The following is a 27,805-nucleotide window of genomic DNA, read 5'->3' as shown; positions in this document are numbered from 1 at the left end:
TGGCTAAAATGTGTACATAATTTTAGAGTCATATCCAATTATATGTACATGCAAAATATATCTTTTTATTTGCGGGATTTAGAAAGCCTGCTAGTAAAATAAGGTTGAAATATCTAGAATTGTCTCTACAATAGAATTTGTCGATGCTTTCCGGTGGAAATGCACCAAAAATATTTTGGTCACTAAAGTATTTTGCTCAAATATCATGCAAGTCATTTTTGTTTCGTTGTCACAGCAAGCCAACAATGCAAGGCCATTTTATCTGTTTCATGTTTATGCTCGCACTGAACTTGAAACATCAGATAGAATAGCCTTGCATTGTCAGTCATTTTATCTAACGTTGCTGAATTGCATCACAATTGCGAAGCTATTTGCAAAACCTTGTGTGAACACAATTGTAATGTAAAGGAAATATTCTATTGAAAAATAACACAATTTAACAATAGGAATATCGCTAGAGGTTAGTATTGAAGTTAGCCGTAATTGGATACCACAGATAATTTCAGAGATAAATGCTATTCTCAAAATATTGTTTGCAGGAACCATGAATCCGTAACGCATTCCTGATTGAATCACTAGACCATAAAAATTAGAATCATTGATCATGATATACATGTGGGCTACATGAGGGTAAGGATAATTTGGGAAATAATAGTTGTTTGTTGTGCATGAGTGTGCTTAAAGCCTGAGCAATGCTTTCAGTGCCAGATACATGTACATTTGGGCCAAATGATCATTTAGTGCTTCCAGTAGGCTTTCCACTATAATGTTCACATAATTATAGCAGACTCCACAATTCTCATGTTGTAAACTTAAATGGGAAGAACGAACATGACATTGCTTATTCAACAGTATTGAGTAGAATTGAATTTAAGCCCTGAGACTAGGTTTGAATGGAAGATAGATGCTGTCAGAGTTGAAAGTGTTATGAAAAAATTCCGACATACGCTTTGTGTGACGATCTTAAATCTTATGAAAGTCTCACGTATTCTTAAAACAGAAACCAAAATTTGTTAAAATGTGAAAAAGCGAAGCTCAATCGTTGCTAGTGTTGTATGATGCGCTAATGAATCTACTTTTTGTAGGTCTACCAACAAAATCCATATGCTAAGCATCATTATGGCAACTCCTAAGAAATGTTGAAAGTCGCAAAAATTTTCAGTGCTTAAATACTCATTAAGGTTTGATGAATTGATATAATGCTAGATGGAAGCAAAACGTGTGGACACACGCAACGCTGTGTGGACATGCTTTACCACAAAACCAAATTCTTTTATCACCTAGGAGAGTGCAAGTGTAAAATATGTCATAAAACGTGACATGTACACTTGCAGAAGTGAAAACATCACACACCGCTAACTGGCTTACGAAAACGCATTCTTATGAAGGTCCTAAAAGCAGGCTTAATTTCATCACGATCATAGCATATCAATATTAATGATTCATAGCTGAATGTAATTCCTACTCATGTTGCAAGACAAGCGATGGCTGGAGGTTGGAAAAAATTGCATCATACGAGTTTTGAACTCACCTCTTTGTAGTCTGACACTAGCTTTGTAGCCTGACACAAATAGCTGCGCCAATCGACTATGATCTAGGTTTTTGAATAGTGTAATTGTGGAGGTAGTTATTGGTCTACTTTCATAGCACACCTGGCTATCTCTCATAGCACACTAGACTGCCAAGGATCTACTAAGTATAACATGTCATATACGGTTTAAACTAATTTATTTAGAAGTTTCACAACTTCAAAAGCTGAATGTTGAAATTACAAGCATAGCCCAAATTTTAAATCAGGTTGGAAAATTTGTATGCTTAAATGGTCATAAACAAATATTCGACCATTTACTACTTGCAATAATTTAATAGGCCTTCAGTAAGTCAGGCCAGTGTAATTCGCCAATGCAGTGGCAATAGACCAGATCAAAGATCATACCCAATTCAAATACGACTTTATTAGCAGCTAAAAGTAGTAATAGTTAAACTAGTTTGGCAACACAATTTATTTAAAGTAAAAAGCAGAATATTAATATCATGCAATGCTCTACTAAAGGTGATATGTTTAAGCCACTAGCAAAGAAGGGTGCAGCTTGACTAGGTGAGTATTATGAATGCTGCCCGGCTCCATTCATTGTGTTGGCATCCTCTTCGCATGATTCCTCACTAGCGCTCCTTACATCCTTGTCAACCTGTCGAGGAAATAAGCTCCTTTAATCAAACTGCTCAAAGTGAGAAGATAAAATACACTAACATTCAGTCGAACAATATGAAAACAAAATTGACTGACATTTGGTTTTATTGATTCCCCAAAAACCTAGTGACCATGTGTAGTATCTATTTGATCATTCTATCATCAAACCTTGCTGAAAAGAGCTACAGCAAAACCTCTCAAATAGGCTGCATACAACTGCCCTCGAATAAATGTTTTTTATACCTTGAAAGCTGCCTGCATTGCATTGCTTAGATGCGCCTGCAAAGTGAAACTTTTGCTTGTTATATTTATGGCCAATGCAAGTCCTTGATTATATGTTACATCTATGGTCAATATAATTTTTTGACAGCAAAATAAAGTCTCAACAGGGATAGACATTAAGGTGTGCGTTTAGTTCTTTACAGTTATGTTAGCTAAATAGCTCTCATAGATCCCATGAGTTCCTTAGTATCTCCTCCTAAACTACATATTGTGAGGGAAGAGCATCGCGAGCAGAGCCGGTGCCAGCGTGACGGTCAATTGACAGGCCGGGCCTCCCCCTCTCGCCCGGAGACTGGGTTGGCAATAAATATAGGAGTGACGTGGGTCACGTAGCCACAAAACGTTACGGTGGGAATCGAAACCGCAAGTGGGCGGAGCCAACAAATGGCGAAGATAAAAGGAAGGACGAATGGAAAAGCAGGCAGAGCAGCGCAGCTCCCTGCAAACAATAGACACTATATTCTCATACTGTTTATTATTTATGTATGCATGCTGGACCTTGTTGTATTAATACAAATATATTTATCATGTAAATATTTGTTGTATGCTCAGATAACAACTCGGTCTTCGTGATTTACTCGGCTTGTTGGTAACCGTGAAAGTGGCACCGTAAAATCCTCCACAATATTCTGATTGTAATGAATAGTTCAGCATACTGTTTGAGTGATTCATTTTGGTGACGAGTTTACTAACATCATTCACTAACATCAGGGCATTACAACAGCCTAACAAACAAGAATGAGCCTTGCATACCTTACTCATTGCACCTTGAGAACTGTGTTCGGTTGTTACACAATTCCTAATATGCTGATGTTTGCAGAGCTACTTCAACTTAAGGCTGGTTCACACTAGATCGCCGTTTGTCAGCGTTTTCCTTTCAAAGTTCATCGTCGATTAGGTGAAACGTGATCCGATGACATCGGCGAAGCAACGCGGACACGTCGAGAAAGTTTGCATCGCCGAACCATTTTGGCGATGGTAATTCGCGGAAAGCGTGATTTATTCAGATCTATTTATGATAGTCGTTGCAGGACTAGCGTTCAATTCTAGCACGCAAAAACAAAGGTTTCTTAGTGAAAATTTAAAAAGAGAAATGGGAACACTACGTCATGAAGTATTTCCTGATGCAAACGGGATAGGTTTGTGATAGTATAAACGTCGTTATCATCAATGATCACCTAAAGATTGTGGCATCAACGCCGAGATACGGCGACATAGTGTGAACCAGCCTCCAGAATTATGTAGCCCCGTAACAAGAGTAAACAATTCAAAGGGGTTATCCCTGTTTGAATACCTTTTAAAGTTTATGGCAGAATGGACAAGCGGGGGGAGGGCCTCGATCCATTTCTAGCGCACTTCTAATTTTTTCATGCAGATGTTTCAAATCTAATTTTCCAAATTTACTTTGAAAATCTTTTTGTCTCACCATATGAATAAGCTTCACGAAAGCCATGAAAATTACTGCCGGAATTCTTGCAGCGTCATCGTGATGTAAGCACAGTATGGCATGTACAAGTAAGCTTGTCAAAGGTTAAAAGCATGATCATTTCAACAGAAGCACATAATAATGTGAAGTGTATAGAAATTTTCAATGCATTAAAATTGCTGTAAAACGTTTTACATGAGTAGATATCATTTATGATGGACGATGTTACAGCACTTCTCTTCTTCGGTGTATCACTTTGTGTAATTTAACTTTCCTTGCCAATTTTCTCCTCACAAATAGTTTGAATTGAAGTCACTAACCGGGTTTAAACTGACTGAACTGTAGACAGCCTGAATCTTTCCAGTAGCGATTGTCATTAATCTGTTTAGTTGTCAACAGGAAATACTTTAACAGCTATGTTTGATTCCGATAGGAACGTTCAATACAACTGATTGTAATGCTGTGCTTCATGCAGACTGAATTGTGAACTTAAGTAGTTAAAAGAACACTGTAATAAATTAAGGTACTGGTTTGCCTTGCATCCACTGCTTACCAACAGCAAAATTAATATTCCTATAATATGTCAACTATTGTCAAATAAAAGTTAAGTTGTGTAATCTACCACGATATAATAAAATTATTATGCAGCAGGTTATGTTTCATAAAGTTTTACGAAAAGGCATGCACATATTATGATACTAGTAGACTAGGCTAAATATAGACTTCTTTACGACAATATTGATTTTTAAAAAGTATTTTCTTTACAAAAAAATTGCATTATACGCATTAAGAATGCAAACTTATCAAAGGAGTAATATTAGCAAAACCATCCCAATTTTCTTTATTCATAAATTTTGTTGTGTAACATTCATCGATGATTTGCGCTGATATTGATTAGAAAATAATCAATGCTTTATATATCCAAGACAAACTATATGCAGAATGAAGTAATCCATGGCTCGAGAATGTTGATTTTTTTAAAAGACCTTCAGATACATCCATACTACGACACTGCCAACGAAATAGGTACTACAATGCCAGCCTTATAGTTATCTCGCATGATCAAGCTTTACAATATGTAGTATTGCCATTATGCTGCATGCTTATAGAAAAACAGAGGACCAAGAATATGTACTGACCTTGCCATATTGAAGAGCTTTGATGAGAACAGTCATTATAGAACAGAACCAGAAAATATGAAGAATTAGCAGGACGATAAGGAGTCCGTTAAGAATTACAAGAAATGGACTTGAACCACTTTGTTCCCTCGAATCAAAAACTGCACTCCAAATAATTCTAAAAATAATAGAGTAAAAGGAACTGTTCAAAACTGCAATCACTCATAAATCAATACAGGTACGATATATTAACAAGTTATGGGTGTAGCCAACGCAGTAACAGCTTTTAGGTCATTTAGATCTGATCATGAATAATAACAACGGTACTAACAAAGCTACAATGATGACCGAGAAAAAGAGAAGGTCTAGACTGTCATAGGAGTAAAGATTCAACTCAAATGGATTACAAAAGTGGATTAAAAAAAGGATCAGAAGGCTGAGAAAATTGATAAACAACACAACTCATGTGAATCATCTAGGAAAAATGATTCTATTTATAAACACGCCAAGGTTCTGTCAAATATAAGCCAAGAATAACATTCTCCACATTTTACATGCCAACTGAAACATATTGTGACATGTGTATCAATAAATAAAACAAAAACAGGAATTTGTCATAGTAAATTTTTGCTGTTGTAATCGCAATGGCTTCAGTAAGTTGGTATCCGGTCAAAAATTGTTTGGGACAGGAATGCGTGTGGTGACCAAAACCATCTGTCGGCCATCAAAAATGATTCAGCAGTCAATAGCCGCAGCAGTCAATGTACGGTATTATAAATTATCATACATGGAACTACTACGACCACCGAAGCCTGCCTTAGATAGCATGCGGAATACACTGGACCGGTGCCATAAGATTTCAAGTTGTTCTCGTGTTGGCATTGTAAGGCGAAAATGTTTTATAGAGTTGTATAGAAACCCATAGTAAATATCTATTGCAAACACCCAATGATAAAAATTATCAAACTTTTATATACATAGTGTACATATTAAAAGTTAGAAACTAAATAATATGTTAACCTTAGTAACCAAAATTACATACAGTAACTTTAGTGTGTTTAGTAGTTATGATCTGTACTAAAATGTAACATTACAATGTACTATGTGCAGTAAGCCTACGTACCGTAGGCAGTCCCTATTTTCGAGGCAGACATATAACATAAACGTTGAAATTTATTAATAAATAAATTTAGTTTACTTAAGACATACTTGAAGCTAAGTTTTAGTATGTATTTTTAATCATTTTATTAAACTTCAACTTTTTCATTGCTGAAATTTTATCATGTTTCCAGTTGCATTTTCACAATAATGCATAACGTCAAAATGATCGAGCATCATATCTCTTCCATTTATTTTTTATTTTATCACCTATCTGTTTTTGGTTTTGTTCGCATAATAACTAATAATGAACAAAAAGCAATAGGGTATGGTAACAAGCGATATCTTAAGTCAAGGCCTATATAAATGTCGCATGCATCAGACTTCATTAGACTTCATTCAGAATTTACAGTTGTAAAATTTTGATTAATCTTCTTCCAAACATATTACTCGTTAAATTAAACACCGGCCGATACAGTACACCAATGGTAAACTTGTTTACTGGTAATATATACATCTTTTCACTGATATTTGTTACTGGTAATTATGTGAAGTAACTTTAAAATTTATATGGTTTATATTATTTATATAAATTTATATTATTAACTTGAGACGTACACGTAAGGGAAAATGGTGAGCCTAGTTACTGCCCAACTGATGGTAAAGATGCCAAACAGCGCATCACATAGAGTCCTCTTCTCCACATATCTCGCTAACTTGGCACTCTCCAGAAGGATGTCGCTGGCATCGTGAAGGCAGAGAATGAGCGCCCCGATTCTGGTGTAGTTGGCTGTGAAAGAGCCAGCCATCAGCGTAATGGTGGCTATGTGATGAACGAACTGCTCCCAAAAATCCTAGTGAACAGTTAGTATGATAAGCTTAATTCAGTCTAGATCCAATAGCGAGTATAATCGGTTGGAATAAGCTGGCTAAACAACACTAAACATTGTTATCATGCAACCCGATGAGTCAGCAGATATCAATCATTAACCAGCTCTGCGCTACAGCTTTGAGCACATCTTTAACATATCATTGGGGATAGGATGCAACAAAGCAACACGTTTTGCTATAACAAATCACTGAAAGATTTACTGAGTGAGGTTGCACTGAATGTACTTCACACCAGATACCTTCAAGAGGGAAGTGGTGGGACTTGAATGTAAACACGAATTCGGCTTATGGCATTGTATCTACTAAAGTAAAATACTGCTAATTATTCTACTCATTTCTAAATACATTCATAAGTAGGTGCTGATTTTTTAGTAATTTAACTTTTTTACATATCGTAAAACATTACATATTAAACACTCAGCTAATTATATACTAACAGTTTAAACACAAAGTAACATTCGCAAAGGAGAGTACTCAACAATCTAATGCTCTTGTAGGTGTCCCAAATATATTCGAAGAGCATCTCTATCATCAGCATTGGATAATATTGTTTGTTCAGCCATCTACTGAACCTCTATGTAATGTAAACAGTAAATTGCAGTTGTGACCTGAGTTATCTATCTAAAAAAGGAAGGATTATGACGACCTTCACCCATGCGCTGAACATGTTGTTGAGGAAAAGTCTAAATTAGTCATAGCCCCAGGCAGTCGTAAATAAATCTCAAATGAATATGCCTTCTCGATGACAATGTTTATCAACAGAGTTTGAACTGCATGCAATATGACCGAGGCTTCAACCCCATGAAACATGAATCAATGCTGATCAAATAACCATCTTGCTGTGTCATTCATTGTTAATATTCTCCTATGAGAAAAGTGCAAAATTTTGTACAGTAAACTACTACAACATTAAATTATAACTACACCAAAGATACCACAATAAAATATATACTTATACCAACACTAGTTGAATAAAAGAGTTGAACCAATTTTCAAAATATTACTGGTCACATTTAGTAGAAGTCATCAATTTTATGCCCAGCATAAAATATATAGCAAAGCTGCTACTGAAGAGCTAGTCAGCGAAAGCACTTGCATAAGGTCAATTAATCAGTGTTTACAAGTTTTAAAATGAAATAAGTCTTATCTGATATGATCTGAATTCAAACATAGATAAACATTTCTGAGTACGCCTAGATAAAGGGTAATGGCTTACAGCGAGTTAACAGTGTGGACATCAGAAAATGACACATCTAAATATGCAATGAAGTAGAGTCCGTGCAGGAAGCCTAACGATAACGTCTAGTTGATCTGCACCATTGGTTATTATTAGTTATTTTACTGAAACCACTGCACTTACCTTCCGTTTGACGTCTACAAACTGTGAGAAGAGAAGGCTTAGGTAGAATCCTAGCTCTATGATATAGTACCAGAAGACGGCGGGTTTAACATGCTGTAACATGTACAAGACTGATGATAGAGGTATACCATGTTACACACATTATCTAAAGTCTAACCTAACCTAGCTTTTTACTATTTTATATTTTTTGTTTAATTTATAATTTTCATCAGCCTCAAAAGTTAAAAATTACTTGGAGCATTGAGTCAAATATTTACCAAGCCTTTAAATTAGGTTGAAAAATTTGTATGTTTAGGTCATCATAAAAAAGCCTTGGAATTAGGACAGGATTTACTATTTGAACTAACTTCATGGGCTTTCAGTGAGTGAGGTGAGTGCAAATAGCTAACACAGCAATAAACAGAATATAGCTTCAATATGTAGCGGAGGAGCATGATTTGCAGTTGTGTGTAGCTGTTTACTCAACACGCAATACTAGCAGACTTGAAGGTTTACTTGCAACAAAATTCACATTACAGTTATTTGGGATCAAAAGGTTCACCATGTCTTACTCTGCTGAATTGCAGGCGCAAAATATGGGGAAATGTAAATACAAGCTCTCAACTCTTTCGCTACCGCATTAAAATCTGACCTAACGGTTATTCTTCCCAAATTAATTCAAACGGATTTTTCGAAAAACCAATATACCGCTGGTATTTAAGCAAGATCTCGAGAATCAAAACAGATATCGGTTTACTGTAAAAGGCAACTTACTCAAAAAAAAATTCTCTACAAGATTAATATAAAATTGTGTAGTGAATCCCATTCTTGCAAAAATTCTGACGCTTTATTTGTGTTGAACGAACACGGCATGTTTATTATTGCCATGACGATAACTAGCCGTGGTCTAGCTAATGTGTGGACTTAGTAATGAGAAGAAAAGTGAAGCACTATTGATAACCCGATACATCGGCTTATGGCCAGTACTTATATTACCGCGAAAGCCGATACATCGGCTTACGGTAGCAAAAGAGTTAAAAGCTAAAAAACGAACAGTTAATCGCAGCCAAAACGCTGTAGTTTGGAATCTCTTTATTTTTTTTTCGATGACGTACTCAAACAGTGTGGTTGTTGTTTTGACACGTGATGTTCTCACGTGAAATTAAAGGCCAATAAAAGGCTCAATATAAAACGTCTCATAGCACTAGTTTATGACAAAAACTTCGGGTTCCATCGGAAAGCCCGTATCAAATATATATGCGCGCTACTTTACAGTTTCGTTTCAGCCTGGTCTAATCATCTAGTCTTAATCTGATCATGTGACCCATACTTCCTGCCAAATGGTGTGAACAACTTCTGCAGCATTTTTCAACTTTCACAGGTGACCAACGGGCTCGTCATGTTTATCAGAGGATGATATGCACTCCTTCGAGCTAAGTTTAAAAAATAAAACGAATTTTTACAGTAGGATTTGAGATATCAGTGTTCAAAGTGACAGCATTACAATGATGAAAAAGATGCGTAAGGATAATAGACATGGTTTTATTGAATGCATGAAGTCCATTTGTGAAAATATTTCTACGAATGAGGTTGCATAAAAGTGTAAACAGAAGCCATCGTGTTCAACTACGTCCCATTTGAGCCATTCTGGAAAAGGATTCCAATCTACGGCGTTTTTGTGATGGCTGCGATTAACTGTTCGTTTTTGAGCTTTTAAAAGCTTGTAACCACATTTCCACATATTTTGCACCTACAACACAGCAGAGTAAGACATGGCAATCTTTTGATATCAAATAACGGTAATGTGAATTTTGTTGCAAGACAGCCTTTAAATGTATGACTAACCTGTCTAGGGTATCCACGAAAGCAATCTTTCACATCCCAAAACCATGATTCCTAAAACACCCAGATGTTAAGATAGTGAGTTAAATGTGAAAGCCGCTGGTACATGCATGAGTTTGAATAGATCTTTATGAGTACAAAGTAGATAATAATGAATCTACCTGACTAACGACGCAGAGACCATAAATGAAGATGGCTAAATAGTAAAAACATCTCCATCTAAAACACATAAACAACAGGAATCAGGGTGTACATCAGTGTAGTGAATTAGCACGGGCTGCAATATTCGAGGCATGTGAATTCAGGCTGCAAGATGTCCTTGAGCGAGCATTTTTTAAATGGCTGTGCACATCCTAGTGGTCAATAAGAGTATGTGATATGGGTTACAACCAAGTCTACTTGGTTCACGGCTGGTGATGATAAGGAATGCTACTGGGTGAATCAATTAAAAACAGCGAGAGTGAAGCCGGAATAGCGATATAGTATATGGAGGTGACAGCAAGCGTTGGTGCCGCACATGAAAAACAGAGTTCATTCTGTGAATAAAAGGAAAACCAAGACAATGGCAACAATGACAAGGGTTTGATTGATCCACAGGCTCAACTCACGCAGTCTCAGTGAATTTAGTCAACCTCGTGGACCTGTCTTGATTTCTTCTACGTCTGAGCCACCTCTGAATCTGTTTATCACTCAAATCTGTTTGTTTGGTTAAAGCCTGTAAGCAGTAGGTTAGTCTAATTCCTATTTTCAAACAGCGAGCAAATCAGTATAGACTCATACCAGTCAAACCACCTAGCCCTACCTCGATAGACTGTCGCTCTGGGTATTGGCTCTGTTTATAGAGATTTTCAAGAGCAGCGTTTGGCACAGCCGTTACTTTCTTGTCTGATAATCCGTAAGATCGACCTACTGGAGCAGCAACCAACCTAGTACGTAAAAACATAACCTTACTAAGGGTGTATTAGCAATCAAATATTCATGTGTGAATGGTGCAATAATAACCATATATACAACAGTGGACTTGTATAAACTGAATCATAAAACCAGTGACTACGAAAACAAGTGCACTCTTTATACCAACTCAATTAAAATGATATTTCTAGATAATCACATGTTTGCAGCAAAGCAAGTTTCAGTTGTTAGCTTGGCTGGTCATATACTTATAAAAGCATTTGTTAAGGCACATATACAAGCAACACAATTAATTACGCGCAAAACACACCCTAATCACACAGCATAATCACACAGCATAATCACACAGCATGATCACACAGCATCACACGCTCAGCAAATACTAATCTAGATTTTCAGCGGGTTTAAGCTTACTATATACAGTACAAGAAAGTGAAATGAGATGCGCTCACCTCACTTTCTTGCTTGAAAGAACATGAGACGAGGAGACGCAACACATGAGATGTGCTAATAGCTTTTAGCATTCGCATTTTTAAGCAATGCGCGTATTATTATAAAATTGAACAAAGTTCCTATCTTTAGCATGAATACAAAATACCTGTAATAATAATGCAAAACAGAAAATAAATATAATAATAATAATAATGCAAAACATGTCACTACAGATAATAAAGATTGTTAAAAATATGATTTTTAACAATCGATCAAAACATTTCATCGAAACTTTTTTTCTCATGTTTGATGTATTCAAGCTAGTCAAAATTTCTCAGACAATGATAAGTTGACGAGCGAGAATAGCAACAAAAGTGCCTCATATTTATGTTATGTATCTTGAGCTGACAAGCAGAGCTATAATCATTATAGAACGGTAGGTCTGTAGAAACAGCTTTAGTTTTAATTTTTCAAACTTAAACTTCAAACTTAAACTTAACAAAATAATTTCAAACCTACTACAGTTAAGTTTGTGTGCCAACTTGATTTATTCTCAGTCAATTAGTCACATGTAATTGTGTAGTTTGTTGAGCTTCTCATTGGTGAGATTAGCTATATTTAGCTCAATCATCAGCTCTCCATAGCTTATGCTAACAAATCTTTTCAAATGCATAATTATAGGAGTGAATTTTTATAGAAAACTAAAGAAGGCGTGTTTTTCATGTGTAGCCAGCCACTGAATCATTGGAGCACTAACCAATCAGATATGAACGGGCTCAATAAGATACAAGAGCTTTTTGAACGGTGTTAGTTTGTTAGTTATAGCCAACATTAGACTTCTTTATGCTTATTAATCATGTAATGCTTACTTCAAACAAAGAAGTTGTCAGGCTAGATGTTATTGAGCTGCACGCCACTAAACAACTTTGTATGACTTACTCATAGCTTGTTTCTATAAAAATTGTGCAGCAGAAGTAATTTGTAGTTGCAGAACAAATACATCTAGAGCGACAATAAGCTAGAGGAAAATCAATCCCTGATACACTGTACAGACTATACACAACACAAAAGCACCAACATTAAAATTGCCGTAGACCAGAGTGTTGCCGTAGACTAGAGCTGATGCAATGGGTTTTTTAAAGGCCAGTCTAGGAACTTTTCAGGGCGATTTCACAAATTATAAATATATTTCCAACTCAATATACAACTTGACACAAACCAATAACACTTCAAAGCCACTCTCTCTTGGTCCGTAGTCTAGCCTTGAATATACAAATATATCTTAGCGTTCTAAAGCTCTTGAAAATATCCTATTGGCATAATTCTCTATTACTCTATTCTTACCAGTACTGCAAACTGCCAAACATCGACATTTTGTCAATTGATGTGACTACCTACATATTCACCAATTACAATTAATATAATTCATATTGGTCTTCCAGATAAGTCTTCTGCATAGAGGTTATGAATGCATGGTACATTACGTTTCGAAGAGTTTTCGAATGATAAACAGTCCAGCAGCAGCAGGAAATATCAGCGTAAGCTCATAAGCCTGTGGTATATATGTATGGTCTCCAGGAATGTTTCTCAACTCATTCCAGGTTGTATTACCCGGTAGCCAAAACCGTTCCGTGAAAAACCAATCTTGAAAATTCATTAGTATATCCATTTTGACTCGAGAAGCGCTGCGTTATGCTCGAAACGCTTGGACTTCAACTAACCCAATCAAAAAGAGATGTATCGCCCTTGTCTATACTTGTTCAAATGTACTTATTCACAAAAACAATATGTAACAAATTTTAAAGATTTTAATATGAATTTGTATTGAAACTTCATATCTGGCAGCATTATATTGATTAAAAAGCTTAATAACTAGTAATGAACAATTACAAATACTGCGGCGAGTCGTCTAATTATCTGAACGGGTTGTTTGTGGCAAAAACGAGTTAATACGAAGTTCGCGTGGAAGCTACGCCTTTGGCTACCGATGTTTGGTATGTAGGTTGCCGCCACACCTTCAGATAAAGTAGTTTCATTGGACTACACGGCACCGTCATAAAGGTACTCTTTGAAATATATATTTTGAGCTTAGTCTAATCATATATTGACTTCTCTATGGAAAGGTAGTTTTATTGGTGGTAGGAACTGTGGATAATTCTAGAGACACGCTTGCGCGTTGCTAAGGCTGGTTTTGGACGATGCCTACAACCCTTCTGTTTTCTACCTACCGTAAATATAATATTATGCAGCTAGGCATAATTAGTCGATAATATTAAGTACTATTAATAGTAGCATGTTTACATTAATTTTATTTCAGCATTATCATGATGGAATTGTAAGCATTATTTGAGCGACCCCTACTTGGACAACTTTTTATAGCATATGGAACCAAGCAAATACAACAAAAACTGAGCGTGGGAAAAATAAATTGAAGAACGTACAACCGCAAGAGTTCGACTTCTGAATCGCTTTCATTCTGACACCAGATTTGCTAAAAGGTAAAAGCATCGAATCACTAAGACACTGTATCTGGCTTCTGTCTCATTGAAACCCACCTTGAGGCACAATTAAGGCACGCCCCTTACATCCCTAGGTGGTTTAGCGTGAAGAATCCTACGAGGTAATACGAGGTAATACCTAAAACAATAGATAACGGTGACGTAATGTCAATAGAGTGCGAAATAGAAATGTTTGTGATGAAAGATTGCTTATGTAAGTTCTGTTTCTTGGTCTACTAATTTTACTAAATGCCTCTCAACTGCAGCTCCGTTGTGAAACTCTCCTTTATTGTTCAAGCATACATAGCTCACTGACTCCAGCAACACAATGTTACTAGCATAACTCATCAACAGCAAAAACAGCTACAAAAACCACAGCATAAATGCTTTATAATAACATACCATAGCATACCTTGGGCAAGACTAACTAATGACGAAACATATCATGATTAATTCAACATATGATTGAATGTGAGTCAGCGCTAAAACTATTATAAATGAAATATCTAATGACAGACCTAATCCTACTACACCTATGATAGGTATTCCAGTTCACAATCTCTCCTGATCTCTAGATCATATAAATTTACCTGCAACGTCAGTAAAGAACAAAATCATTCAAGTATGGAGGTAACCTTCTGTCTCTCCCTATTGGTAAAGTATCGTTCTCACGTAAATCGTTGTCCCCATTACTCTCGCTATTGTCAGTATCATTGCAGGGCTCACCAACATCAAAATCACTGAGTTAGTCATCACTATTATCTACGCAGTATTCTACAGTTTCATTGGTCACCAGGCGGTCACAACTCCGTGATATTTGCGAACCAGCTTTGGCTGGTCTTACATCAGCTACGTGTCTATTTGTACCATCCACTTCAATTACGTACATCATCTGCTACTACTATGGTAACTTTAGCTTGTTTCCATACCATATCAGTTCGCATATTTCTTGGTTTCACATAAACCACATCGCCCGCCTGAGAAGGATTAGCTTTTGTATCTCGCAATTCTCCTGTTGACCCAATAGCCTTGGCCTTAGCATCATACTGATACACAATAGCTGCAGAAACTATGTTGTCAGAGTTGGGTGAGTTATTATAGCAATAGACCATGTCTTCCACCCGACCACCAGTTTGGGCCACCATTTGTTTAATTGTACGGTGGTTGCGCTCTATTATGCCGTTCCCCGAATGTTTGTATGCACAACAGAACACCTGTATTATTCCCCATTCCTTGACAAGTTGAGTCATCTCAGAGCTTCTGAAGCATGGCCCATTGTCACATAGCACCTCATCTGGAGCTCCTCGTTCCAAGAATATTCTATGCAACTCCTTGGCTACTGTGGCAACAGCTTCATTTGGCAGGCTTCTCCACATAGCAAAGGGACTTGATCCGCAGTGAATCAGGGTCAGGAAAGATCTTTTATTAACATACGCAATGTCCATTGCCACCCTCTCCTATACCTTGTCAGCTGACAGCCGTCTGTGATTCCATTTAACTGAGACGGGGTCCACTCGCCGACACTGATTGCAGGAATCTATCACCTGCTTCACGACCTTCTCATCCACATCTTGTCTACACACCCTCTTGGCCAAATACAGGGTCTTTTTGACTCCCAGATAATGCTTACCATGAAGCTTTGTCACTTCTCTAGTTTTACCATCTAATATCACTACAGCCAGGCACGCGCTGTTCAGCCACTTCTGTGGGACCCTGGTTAACATATCTGCCTTGTTAGATGTTGAAGGCACCAACTGAATAGTCATTTCGATGTAATACTCCATTACCAATTGGGAAATGATCCTGAGTCTTTTCTTGATCACCATCTCACTCAGGCCACCGACCTTAGGTCTTTTACTATCCACTATTATTGACCGTACCCAGTCATTTGCACTAGAAGAACCAGTTACAACTTTCAATTTAGCAATCCCTCAGCGCAGGGCAATATTCAGCTCTTTTATCACTGCTTCCAGCTCAGCGACATTGATATGTGACCCATCAACTTTCCTGAGTCATGTCGCATCATCTACGATATTTCCATCTACCTCCAAACAGCAACCAACTGCCAAACTGCTTGCATCACACTACACAACACCTTCTGAAACATTGCTTACACTCCAACGCCCAGTGACTGGATAATGCTGCGAGATTATGTTCATGACTTCTTATGCAGACGTTCTAACAAAAATTGGAATCTCTTCTTTCCATCCTATTTCATTAGTTTGTCGTTTCAAGTAACTGCAAGCAGGTCTCAGCCACCCTGCCATTGGGTAATGACCAATCAACTTCCCAAACACGGAGAATAACTCAGGTTTTGTTTGAATCTCTTGTAATATGGGAGCTACACCATCTCTGTACGACTTGTACTTGTTATCTGGGCCTTTGATTACTCTCAGGCCTAGCACACGTGAGTTGGTCAACGGACAGGCCCCCTTGTCTCCACGCCATACTTTGACAAGAGCCCTATGACTTCTTCAGCTGTAACGACATTTTCGTCTACCCAAATGTCATGTTAATAGTGATCAGTTCCCTCTGATATGCGGCTGTCTTGGGCAAGAACTTTTGCATCTTTGACATCACTTTAGGGGCAACACTCAAGCCAAAACCCATTCATTTCATAACATTTATTTGTTCTTTGAACTTCACACATTGAGACCTCTGTGATTGTTTTGACACTTGTACTTGTAGGTATGCTCTCCTCAAGTCCAAAATTGAAGCCTGATTGCCTCTTTTATGCCATGCCCATAGTTTTTCTTGGCACACTGCCACATCAATTCTAGGGATACTCTTTATAAAAGTGTTGATCTGTCGATAATCCATTACTGGTCTGACCTTTTTTGGCTTGTTTGGTTGCCGTGCAGCCATTAGTGGCATAACACTATCTGCTTTGCCATGAACATAAGGATTAAACTTTTCAAGCCATCCATCGCTTACCCGTTGACTTACTTCATCATCAAAGATCTCTCTACAATTGTTGGGCACTGCGTATTCACTGCACTGATTTGCCAGTGTAGGTTGACCATTTTCCCATTTCCAATTCATCGTCTACTTTGCACCATCAAACACAGCTGTGAAGTCACTTTCATCAATCTTCAATTGATCTGGATCATTTTTCGTCACTGCACCTGCTGCACAGTGCTGTCCTCCAAACTGCACATCATTATTACTTCCAACATATACTCCTCTCAGCATTGTTATATTGTCCATTCCAATAATCATCTGGGCATCGCACACAAGCTGTGGGGCTACCCGGCATCTGGCTGTTACATTTGTATTATTCACCAACAAATTTACTAATGCTTCACCACAGCATCTTGTACTTTCACCATTCAGCATTTTTACTACCGTTTGAGGTCCACGTTTTGGCAAGCCCAACTCTTGACAAAGCCGACTTATAAGGATAGATTGTTGACATCCAGTGTCCACTAGAGTTTTTATCATGCAATCTTGTAATTTGATGGTGATAAATGGCAGCACCTGACTGATTGCAGACCTGGCAGTACCTACTGATGTTGTGGAGGAACATCCGGTGTTGACGCTCCCCCATGACCATTTCCCTGTTGTGCAGTCTCTTTGCTAACTGCACAGTGCTTTGCCAGATGGCCTGGCTCACCACATGTGTAACATAGCTGGGGCTTTCTTATCTTTTGCTTAGGGGTGGCATTATCAGGACAGTCACCAGCAAAATGGTTTGAGCCTCCATAAGTAAAACAACCTCGTTTGTGTTTCATCATTGCACCTGCTGCACATGCCATCTCAGATGCTTTGGTGCTCAGTATCATTCTTGCTCACGCTACAAGTTCACTCAAGCCTAACTTTTTTACTGATGCCATGAATTTTAGCTGAATGGAAATAGATATATAGATTATTGATAAATATTATAGATAGATAGATATTTCCATGAAAGCACATTTCATGATTGGTTGCGCATCATTTTGCCCCACTAACGCCACTAACCTTCTGATATCAGCCAGATAAACATCAACAGGCTCGCCCTCTTGCAGCACACTTTTCTGCAGTTGCTTATAAGCTGCATAACAGCTAACTCCAAAAGCCATCAGCAATGCAGATTTTAGTTTACTAGAAATTCCACTGTCATACAGCCCACGACCAAAGTGATATTGGAAAAAAGAAAGGGTACTGATGGTTGAGAAATGCAATATTAGCAGTCAAATAGGATAACTGCAATGGTAGCTGTAATGTACTGGGTGTTATTATATACAACAAATAGTAATAATGAAAGGAAAAGATTATATGTTTATATCTCTCCTCCTGCAAAAAAAGAAATGCGATATTGGCCAATATTAGAAGTAAAATGCATTGATATTATTAGAATAACCAATATTATTTATATAGTAATAATAAAAAACCAATGCACAATTTTGTTTACATTTCAAAACGGCATAGCTAACAATATCACGAAGTTGTGATATTTATATAGATTTTTAGAAAATCTGTACTACGTAGTCATTGTCCTGTAGTCATCCAAACTTATAATTAATTATTATTAGATTATTGCAATAATCTCATTAGAACCGTTAGAAAAAATATCATCGTCATGCCGTTACTTACACTGCGTTAGATTTTTAGAAAGTCTGTACTACGTAGTCATTGTTCTGTAGTCATCCAAATTTATAGTTAATTATTGTAATAATCTCATAAGAAACGTTAAAAAATATCATCGTCATTTGCTTGCCTTTACTTATACTGCGTTGGACATCAGTTAGAATGGGAAAGTATTCAAATGTGTCGGCAAATGAAAATGAAAAAATTGAAATCGGCAAAAATGAAACGATTTCTGTACTCCTATGTTAATGGCCAAAACCTTCGGCAATTCGACAATGCTATAGACTGGTAAAAAGTGCACGTTATTTTTTCGTGAAATGCGCAAGGCATCTTCATACTTCTTCGTTCTATTATCTGTCCCTTGGTGTTTTAATTTCCGGTCTTAACTTTTATTAAACCAAGCTTTTCAAGTGTTTTGTGGCAATTTTCGTTGAAATTAATCTGTCTATTTGTGTATAATCCGATTAGATGGGTAAGTTTTAAGATAATACCGACGGTTTACAAAGACTTGGTAACATATTTAAATAGGTTTAAATGTGTTTTGTATCGTTATTATACTTTAACGACTTTACATAACGATGCTTAAATTTGTTGATGAAATTTCTTGACGAGGGTTCGTCTCATTGTTGATGAATAATTTTCGTAAGTTGTGTGCACATGCATTTATCATAAAAACTCCCACACCTCGCTCCGCTCGTTTGGTCGTGGGATCATTCCTCTTTTTCACTGTCCGGCAGTTGTTTACACACTGCGAAGGCCAGTCTAGAGAAGAAACAGAGGCAGAAATGTTTGAAGATCCGTAATCTTTTGTAATTTTTCAACCAGTTCTAGCTTATCCAACCACTCACTGAATTCCCCACTGGAGCTGTCTTCATACTTAGTGATTATATCTGACATCTTTACTGATGCCATTGCAAGGCCGAAATAGATTGTAAGTTCCGTTTCTTGGTCTACTAATTTTACTAAATGCCTCTCAACTGCAGCTCTGTTGTCATACTCTCCTTTATTGTTCAAGCATACATAGCTCACTAACTCCAGCAACACATTGTTACTAACATAACTCATCAACAGCAAAAAGCAGCTACGAAGACCACAGCATAAATGCTTTATAATTACATACCATAGCATACCTTGGGCAAGACTAACTAATGACGAAACATATCATGATTAATTCAACATATGATTGAATGTGAGTCAGTGCTAAAACTATTATAAATGAAATATCTAACGACAGACCTAATCCTACTACACATATGATAGGTATTCCAGTTCACAGCTTATAGCAGTAAATCAATTGCTACGAATAAAATAAATACAGCTTTCAATTTACAGTGAAAAAAATTGTCGCAGTAGACATGCTACCACGTGCTGTAGCCTGTTGTTATTGCAGATGACACGTTGCTCTCGGGAACACAATTTTTTTTATTGATGACTTACTTGGATGCCTACATGTAAACGTTCTAACCTTCTGCTTATTTTTGGTTGGTAGCACAAGCCTTTTAATACTTATAGAGTTGGAAAAATATAAAGCCTACAGGTATCTGCATGTATTTCAAGAGTGCCTGTACATGCATGCCTGTATGCATAACTCAAAACAAATTGTGACTGCTGCAACACATGCACTAGGATTACATTGGATCTAGTGTCCACCATTGATCCAAATCATTTCAGTCTATTAAAACGATTTTTTCTGCACTCTGTAACCATTTATTAGTGATGTCACAATACAAACATATGTTTTAAAAAGTGACTAGAAAAGCTAAATTACACAGGAAAGCTTATGAGAATGCCTTCAGTGATCAGCTTTAAAAAATGCCAAAAAAAACAATGCGGAACCTGTTTGTGGACCACAAACAGCAAATATAAGTTAGCATATGCCAACCAAGAACTCTAGGCATCCTTCAGTACCAAAGCAGTTCAGTAGGAATATATATATATATATATATATATATATATGTATATATACATGTATATATATAGAATGTATATTGTTCTTTGAGGGAGAACAAAGCATCAAAGCCTATGCAGCCTCCATGGCCACTTCAGATAAGTTGCTAGCTGAATTTCAATCGGCTGCTCTGACAATGGAGCTTCGCCCTGATGATGAGGAAATTGACTGGCACATGAAACCTCTTCATGGTGCTTACCACCGACAAGTATCTAAGGTTGGCGATCTTCAACAAACATATATGTGGCTAAACAAAGGAAACCTAATGGCCAATACAGAGTCGCTACTCATAGTAGCCCAGGAGCAAGTGCTCCCAGCAAGGCAACTCCAAACAAAAATCTATCACACTAGAGACGATCCTAGATGCAGACTGTGCAAAGATGCGCCTGAGACCATCCAACACGTCATCAGTAGATGCAAGCAGCTAGCAGGAAACGCATACACTGAGTGGCATAATCATGTCACAGGTGTTGTGTATAGAAGTCTAAGTGATGAATATGGCCTTAATACACCACAACACTGGTGGGAAGCTCCTGGTAAGGTCAATGAAAATGACCGCGCTAAGATTCTCTGGGACTTCTACATCCGGACTGACAAGCATGTCCTAGCAAACCAACCAAATATAGTGGTGGTGGACAAGAAGAACAAGAGAGCTACTATAATAGATATAGCAGTACCCAATGACTACAATATAGCCAGCAAAGAAAAAGAGAAGGTAGAGAAATATCTCCCTCTTGGAGAAGAGATTGAAAAATGCTGGGATGTAAGAACAACTGTAATTCCAGTAGTCATTGTGGCACTGGGCGCAATAACATCGGCGCATAGGATGTGGCTTGCCCAGATACCAACAGCAATCAACTCAGGTGAGTTGCAGCAAAGTGCGCTATTGGGAACAGCTAAGATCTTGAGGCGAGTGCTCAAACTCCCAGGTCTCTGGTAGGAGACCCGAGTTAGAGCAGAAAGTACCACCCATACGGGTTAACCGGGGTGAGGAAACAATTTATATATATATATATATATGTATATATATATATATAGGCGGAGTAGAATGAAAATTAACAAATAGCTGTAAGTCATCTGACCAGCCTACTGTACTGGTGAAAATATCAACCATTTGACGGTAACTTCAAGTCTTTTTACAGGCCTTTGGAAAAAGGTCAAATCAAATCATGCTCAAAGATGAACATCAGTTATCTTCCTAAAAATGTCTGGTAGAGTCAGACAGCCTTATGTGCTTTTTGACTGACATACTATGGCGGCAGGTCTTTTACTTATTCAAATTATGAAAAAAACTACCAAAACCATGGAAACACGCCACTGTTATTTCCATATGCAAAGGAGGTGATTCCTAATTGTTTAACAACTATAATAAGCCAATATAACTTACATGTGTTCTATGCAGATTTATGGAACATATTGTACTATCTCAATGAGACTTTATACAAACATCTCTACCATAGACAACATGGTTTCAGGAATGGCCTTTGTTGTCAAAATTAACTTTGTGCCACTTCCAATGACCCACTGAAATCTGCTGATGATAGGCATACCACACATGTCATAATCATGAGCTTTAAGAAGGCTTTGACAAAGTGCTGCATCTCCAACTGTCTACTACAGAGTGTTCCTGGCATTGATTGATACTTCTAAAATGGTTTCACAACTTTCTTTTTAGTGGACAACATACAGTAGTACTAAATAAACCATGCTTACAAAATTACAATACATGTATGTTGTCTGAGATGCTGCAGGGTTGTGTATTAAGGTCAACTCTATTTTTGTACTCTGTTAATTCCAAATAACTTACTATGCAATGTAAGTATCTAAGTTGATGATACACTCATTTACCAACCTGTCAACAATTTGGACCAAACTGAAAAATTTAGGAGAATATTAATACTGTGCACAGCTGGGCTAAGGCATGAAATATGCCATTTAACAAGAAGAAGTGCCAGGTAATATACTTTGGAAAAGCATCTACCGAAACAGACTACAGTCTTAGAGGCCCCAACCTTGGTCTGACAACTGTGCAGAATATTCAGGTTCGCTGATGCAGTCAAGTCTGAAGTTTGGTCAACAAGGAGGGTACCAAGTCACATAGAATACTTGGTAAATGAAGGGCCTAAAGAAGCTAAACCGCTTACATACGCAAGCCTCTGTAGATCTACCACGGAATAATTATGCTGATGTTGTTTAGTACCCTCAAAACAAAATCACTGCACATGAAGTTGAGATGATTTAAAGCAGCACTATATGGTTCATCAGCTAGAGAAGTCATTGATGTAGTCAACCTTGACAAAAGGAGAAATAGTTACTGGCTTTTACTACTTATCAATATTTGTCAAGGTGAGAACCGGCACCACACCCTCTCTAAAACATGTGAAGAAATAATTCGAGATGAACAACAGCCAACAATGAGCTACAGAGCAGGAGCTAGAGGAAAACCAAACTCCGTAGAAACAAAAAAGACGTATATGATCAAAGGTTGATGCCTTGTACTATCTGTAATATGAGAATGACACCAAACAGTGTATGAAAACCTTGAACAGCAACACGCTTTTACACATGCACTATTTGTCATGAAACAGTTTTAACATGCTAGATGCCTCGCTAGGACTTGATAGAAGTTCCTTGGAAATTCCATCTTGTGTGAGGTAGCTGAGATATAATTATTTCATGACTTCTAGAGCTGTTCATAACATTTTTGATTTGGACACAGGTTCAATATTAGTCTTAAGACATAATCAAGCCTGACAAGTTTTAGTTTGAAAAAAAAAAGGTTTTGGCTTTAACTATTAAAACCTTAGTTTAGAGTAATTCATTTTTGTAAACAATTCTTTAATACTGGGCTTTTAATTTTTTACACAGTATGACTATCATTACAGGCAGGTGTGCTATATAACATCATTAGCTTGTTGGATACAATTTATTTATCTCCAGCAAACATTCTAATTTACTTTTGTACAAGCATCTGTCAATTGACATGCTTGTTTTTTGTCTCTCGTTATAACTTGTTCATAAATAAAAGCTGTTAGTATTACTTTACCTCTCATAGTTTTTTAGTAGAAACCTACATACCCTAGGACACTTATATTTCACTAGTATTTAGTTTCGTGAGTAGCATACAGAGTAAAATTTTGATGCAACTTAATTTCGCAGCTCTGATGAGTGCGAAAATATAGTGATGTGAAAATAAATGCAGTAGAACAAACATACCGGTAATTAGATTCCTCAGGTTCGGCTCACACGTAAGAAAAAAAATTTCAATTTTGGACTAGTTTGTAATTGTAAACCGCAGGTAGAATTGTGTGGTCGAGATCGATAATGCAATTTGCTCGCTTGCTGCCATTTGTTTCTTGGACTATTGACGAACAAAGCTATTTAATTCCGCGTTTTCGCTCGTTCATTATGATAGTTTAGTTTCGCTCATGAAATTTTCGCGAGAGGATGACTCCGCGAAAGTTAGATGAGGCGAATACATAAGTGTCCTAGGGTATATCACCTTATGGTTCTCTATACAATATGCTATTGGATACCTGTTAGGGTTGATAGGTTTTGATCCTTTTATACTTTAACATTTTAACTTCTTGACTATCATCAATAAATCAGTCCAACAATAAACCCACATTGTCTTAGCCAGATAGCATTTTTCTGGATATTTAATCGTTTGAAGACTAGTTAAGTGTAAACTTGTAACTTATAACTCACCCTTTAGATTCTCAAATGCAAATTGCAATTGAATGTCAGTTGTTAGTTCAAAGTTGCAAGAACTTCTTTGGTTTTTATTTCAACATGTCCGATATAATTATAAAATGTGGAGATTTTTAAGCGAGGAAAATTTGTAGGCCTATTGCAAATTTTCAAAAGTTCTTTGGGAAGCATGGTTTATTAGTTATCATAAATATAAGTCAGTTCAGTGTAAGAGATTTTAGAAGTACGTTATGTTAAGCATGTTCCATCAAAAGCTGTTTGGTCGCATCTCTGCTTGTTTGATCACCATTATACAAAATGATTGAGGTAGCTTATGAATTTGTTGCAAATGTTTCTGGCTCAACCATCTAACCTCATGGTAATGTAAAAGCATTTGTTTATAAGCATATTTACGCATGAGAAAATACATAAGGTTACCAAGACGCTGTTGTTGACTTGAGTATGTGAAACTCTTGCGCAATAACTTCTGTTTTGTATTCTGAAATCAAAATTACTGTCAAATGCCTGAAGTATCTTTGTTATATCCTGGTTTTTATTAACTGGTCAGAGTTTCCAACTTTTTATCCTCACGTACCTCAGCTCTAGTTTCTATGGTTGCAATTCTCTGTAACTTAATGAGTGAATTATAAATTCTATTAAGAAAGAAAAAAGGATTGTCTAAAAGGATTTACATCAGGATAAAAAATGATTTATATCACTGACATTGGTTTAAAATTTGTTTGCCAATAAATATTTTGAGCATTTCTTTTTTTTAGAATAATACAGTATGAATGGGTGCAATTTTACGCAAAGTGCCCCCATATAGTGTGAATAGATTTTATGTAGAAAGTGTTGCATGCCCATTACTCAATATGCGTGTAACAGTTTTGTTTGTTATAATGGTGGCAATGTTTTGAAATTTATTGAGCAAAGTTTTACGTTATGTTTGAGCATGAAATTTAAACCTTTATATCATGTAAAAGTAATAGAGCCAGCTGTCCTGAAGTGACAAAATCAACTACAATTCTTTAATGATCTTAAAAATCTGAAAATGTATAAAAGTATTTTACAAAAATATGTCATTTGGGTTGAATTAATTTGTACATTGCAAACAGTACCGGCAGCATACTGTACTAGCAGCATATTGTACTTGCAGCATATTGTACTGGCAGAAAACGGTATTGACAGCACACTATACTAGCAGCAAACTGTATTGACAGCACACTGTACTGACAATGGCTGCTTCATTAAAAGGAATTGACGTGGAGTTGAAGAACTACCTGTACAGAAATAGATTACCAGACATATATGAGGTAAGATTTTAGATTAGCAACTCGGCGACAATATGTTTCTATTCGTTGTATTCCAACCTTTTATCTGTAAGTGTTCTCGTAGAAATTGTACTGCCATAAGCCATAGAATCTATACTGAGTCTGTGTAATTAATCCTCATTGTAATCATAAGACATAGGTATCGTAAGACACGCTTTATTTGTTGTGTATTTGGATTTCAGTCTATTGGTATGCCTTTTTGCACTGATATGTGGTGAAGTAATTGGAGTTTTGTTCAGCAAGAAAATGTAGAAAAACAGATTTAATAACTTTCAATAAAAATGGACACATTTCTCTCTATTTTCCCTAGTTTTCATTCACCAACTGAGTATCATAGAGCTTTCATAAAGTCATTCCCAGTGTTGGCATTTTAGGCTCTTCTGACAGGACTTGCTATTCATTGCCCGGAGGACCCATTTCAGTACATGATAGAATGTCTTTCTTGTGTTGAGCATTTCGGATATGGCATACTACAATGGTAAGTGGTAGCATTTTGTTGTGTTTGCTTTTCAAGATCTGTTCAATGTTATGGAACTACCTTAATTCACCATCAAACACTCTGTACCGTCTACTTTACAGGGACGCTTTCGTCGTCGACTTTCTCAAACCGAGTCACAAGTCGGCCATAGTCGAGAGTGCTCTTGCCCATCTTTTCAATTTTGATGACTCTCAGGTAGGGTCCCTTCATCTGGTTTCTGATCACATGACTGCCTGTTTACAAGATTAACTTCTTTCATCATGTACCTTATTCTTTTCTTCAGTAACTTCATGGCATTTATTTTGTTGTTTGTAGCCTACTCCAGAGATGATTATGCAAGCGTACAGTCACTACAACCGTGGGATGAAGAAGCTGGGCTTCGAGTTAGTATATTCTATCTTTTATATGTACAAATCTCAGTTTGTCGTTGGATGGGTGTCTGTCCAGCTATAGCGAATAAAATCTAGCAATGAAACATTCGAATTGCAAAAGATTCGATCTTGGAACCTCTCATTCCCAAAGCGGCAAGCTAACCTATTAAGCTACACGAGATGCAAGGGATTCATTGGGTGATACAAGTCATTATCTGGGTTAAAATACGCACAGCGATTCTGCATTACGCACAACGTCACTTAAGCTTGCTCTCACAGTTCTTATTAGTAAGTTTAGCAATACGGATACTAGCTTACTCAAATTAGCAATTGGCAACTACATTACTTGCCACTGTTTATAAGTTGTGTTTAATACCTGTGCAATGCCGGACATTCGGCTAGTGTGCTTATAAAACTCTTATCTTGTAATCTCGCTTGAAATTGTCGCGCTGAAGAAAATATATGGCCGGTAATTAAACTGCTTCATAAAAGATTGTGTTGTATGAGTTATGAAGTCATAGCATTCAGCTTGATAGACCAACATTCTACCATCTGTGTTAATCAGTTATAATCTTTACTATAGTGAGCACGGTGTTTTGTGACATCACAAAATTCTCACACGAGGGAAGAGTTATAAGAGCAGACTCACTACGATTTGTTTAATTTGAAAAAGTAGGCAACTCCAAGCAATTTTGGGCTCAATTGGCAATCTTAGAACTTAGGTTTTCTATCTAAATGTGTCACGATCTGATTGATTTGAAACTCAAAAATTCACTTTTGTACAATTGTTACTCTCATTCAACCTTTCATGCATCGTTGTCATTTGTCGTGAAAGCAGTTGAGCAACTTACATCGAAGATGAAACAATCTCGAGCAATGCCGGCCATACTGCAAGCACCACATAGTTGTTGAGTTAAACTGTTTAGTATTTAGTGATTTTGCTGTATTGCCTCCCCCGTGGCATATGAGACAACAACTGTGCATCTCACCTCTGTAAGTGGTCTATTTAGTGCGTGGATGAGGTACCATCTATACAAGCGAAGGAAGAGAATGGAGAACGAGAGGAAACTCATCAAGGCTGCTACCTATTATGCTCATCGTAAGATGCGGCTGGCACTACATCAGTGGATTGAGTGGAAGAACTTTCGACTGGGCCGGCAGTGCAGTGAGTTGTGTTCTCTTGTGTAATTTTAGACTACTTGCACTTACAGGTTTTAAAGGTGATAGGTATCATAAAGTAAGAATTCTCATTTTTTGTCGCAGGCATTTTTGATGCCATGAAACTGAGTTTGAAACAATGAGTTTGATGAAACGTATTGTTGAGTTGTTCTTCTCTCATCGTTCTTCTGCCACTTTCTAGTTTCTAATACTACTTCTGTGTGTGCATTTTGG

General features: G+C 37.1%; 2 protein-coding genes across 3 annotated transcripts in view; one reads left to right on the top strand and one right to left on the bottom strand.

The window, feature by feature from the left end:
- Window positions 1-1,711: 1,711 nt before the first annotated feature.
- LOC137389766 (ceramide synthase 5-like) lies at window positions 1,712-13,240 on the bottom strand. The gene is made up of 9 exons (XM_068075857.1): window positions 13,016-13,240; window positions 10,990-11,113; window positions 10,796-10,902; window positions 10,349-10,406; window positions 10,191-10,241; window positions 8,367-8,459; window positions 6,734-6,969; window positions 5,039-5,195; window positions 1,712-2,189 (listed from the first exon to the last, which is right to left on the bottom strand). Exons 1-9 carry the CDS (start codon window positions 13,198-13,200, stop codon window positions 2,106-2,108), a joined length of 1,095 nt encoding a protein of 364 aa, XP_067931958.1. The 5' UTR covers window positions 13,201-13,240; the 3' UTR covers window positions 1,712-2,105.
- A 660-nt stretch (window positions 13,241-13,900) lies between these two features.
- LOC137392009 (F-box and leucine-rich repeat protein 13-like) overlaps window positions 13,901-27,805 on the top strand; it is a 37,203-nt gene continuing 23,298 nt past the window's right edge. For both annotated transcript variants that reach the window (XM_068078596.1, XM_068078597.1), the window contains exons 1-6: window positions 13,901-14,029; window positions 25,390-25,546; window positions 25,939-26,042; window positions 26,144-26,237; window positions 26,358-26,425; window positions 27,424-27,578. In XM_068078596.1, the coding sequence (XP_067934697.1) occupies window positions 25,469-25,546; window positions 25,939-26,042; window positions 26,144-26,237; window positions 26,358-26,425; window positions 27,424-27,578 (499 nt within the window). In that variant the 5' untranslated portion in view covers window positions 13,901-14,029; window positions 25,390-25,468. The remainder of the gene's footprint in view (window positions 14,030-25,389; window positions 25,547-25,938; window positions 26,043-26,143; window positions 26,238-26,357; window positions 26,426-27,423; window positions 27,579-27,805) is intronic.

The sequence above is a fragment of the Watersipora subatra genome, chromosome 3, assembly GCF_963576615.1.
Source record: "Watersipora subatra chromosome 3, tzWatSuba1.1, whole genome shotgun sequence".
NCBI lineage: Eukaryota > Metazoa > Bryozoa > Gymnolaemata > Cheilostomatida > Watersiporidae > Watersipora > Watersipora subatra.
This window is presented reverse-complemented; position numbering and strand designations above follow the sequence as displayed.

Excerpts from the sequence above, each read along its gene's own strand:
- LOC137389766 (XM_068075857.1), bottom strand. The coding sequence starts at position 13,200 with ATGGATATACTAATGAATTTTCAAGATTGGTTTTTCACGGAACGGTTT. Across the intron at positions 11,114-13,015 it reads ATTCGAAAACTCTTCGAAAC|GTTGGTTGCTGCTCCAGTAG; the intron begins GTAATGTACCAT and ends TTTACGTACTAG. Across the intron at positions 8,460-10,190 it reads TTCGTGGATACCCTAGACAG|CATGTTAAACCCGCCGTCTT; the intron begins GTTAGTCATACA and ends TACATGTTACAG.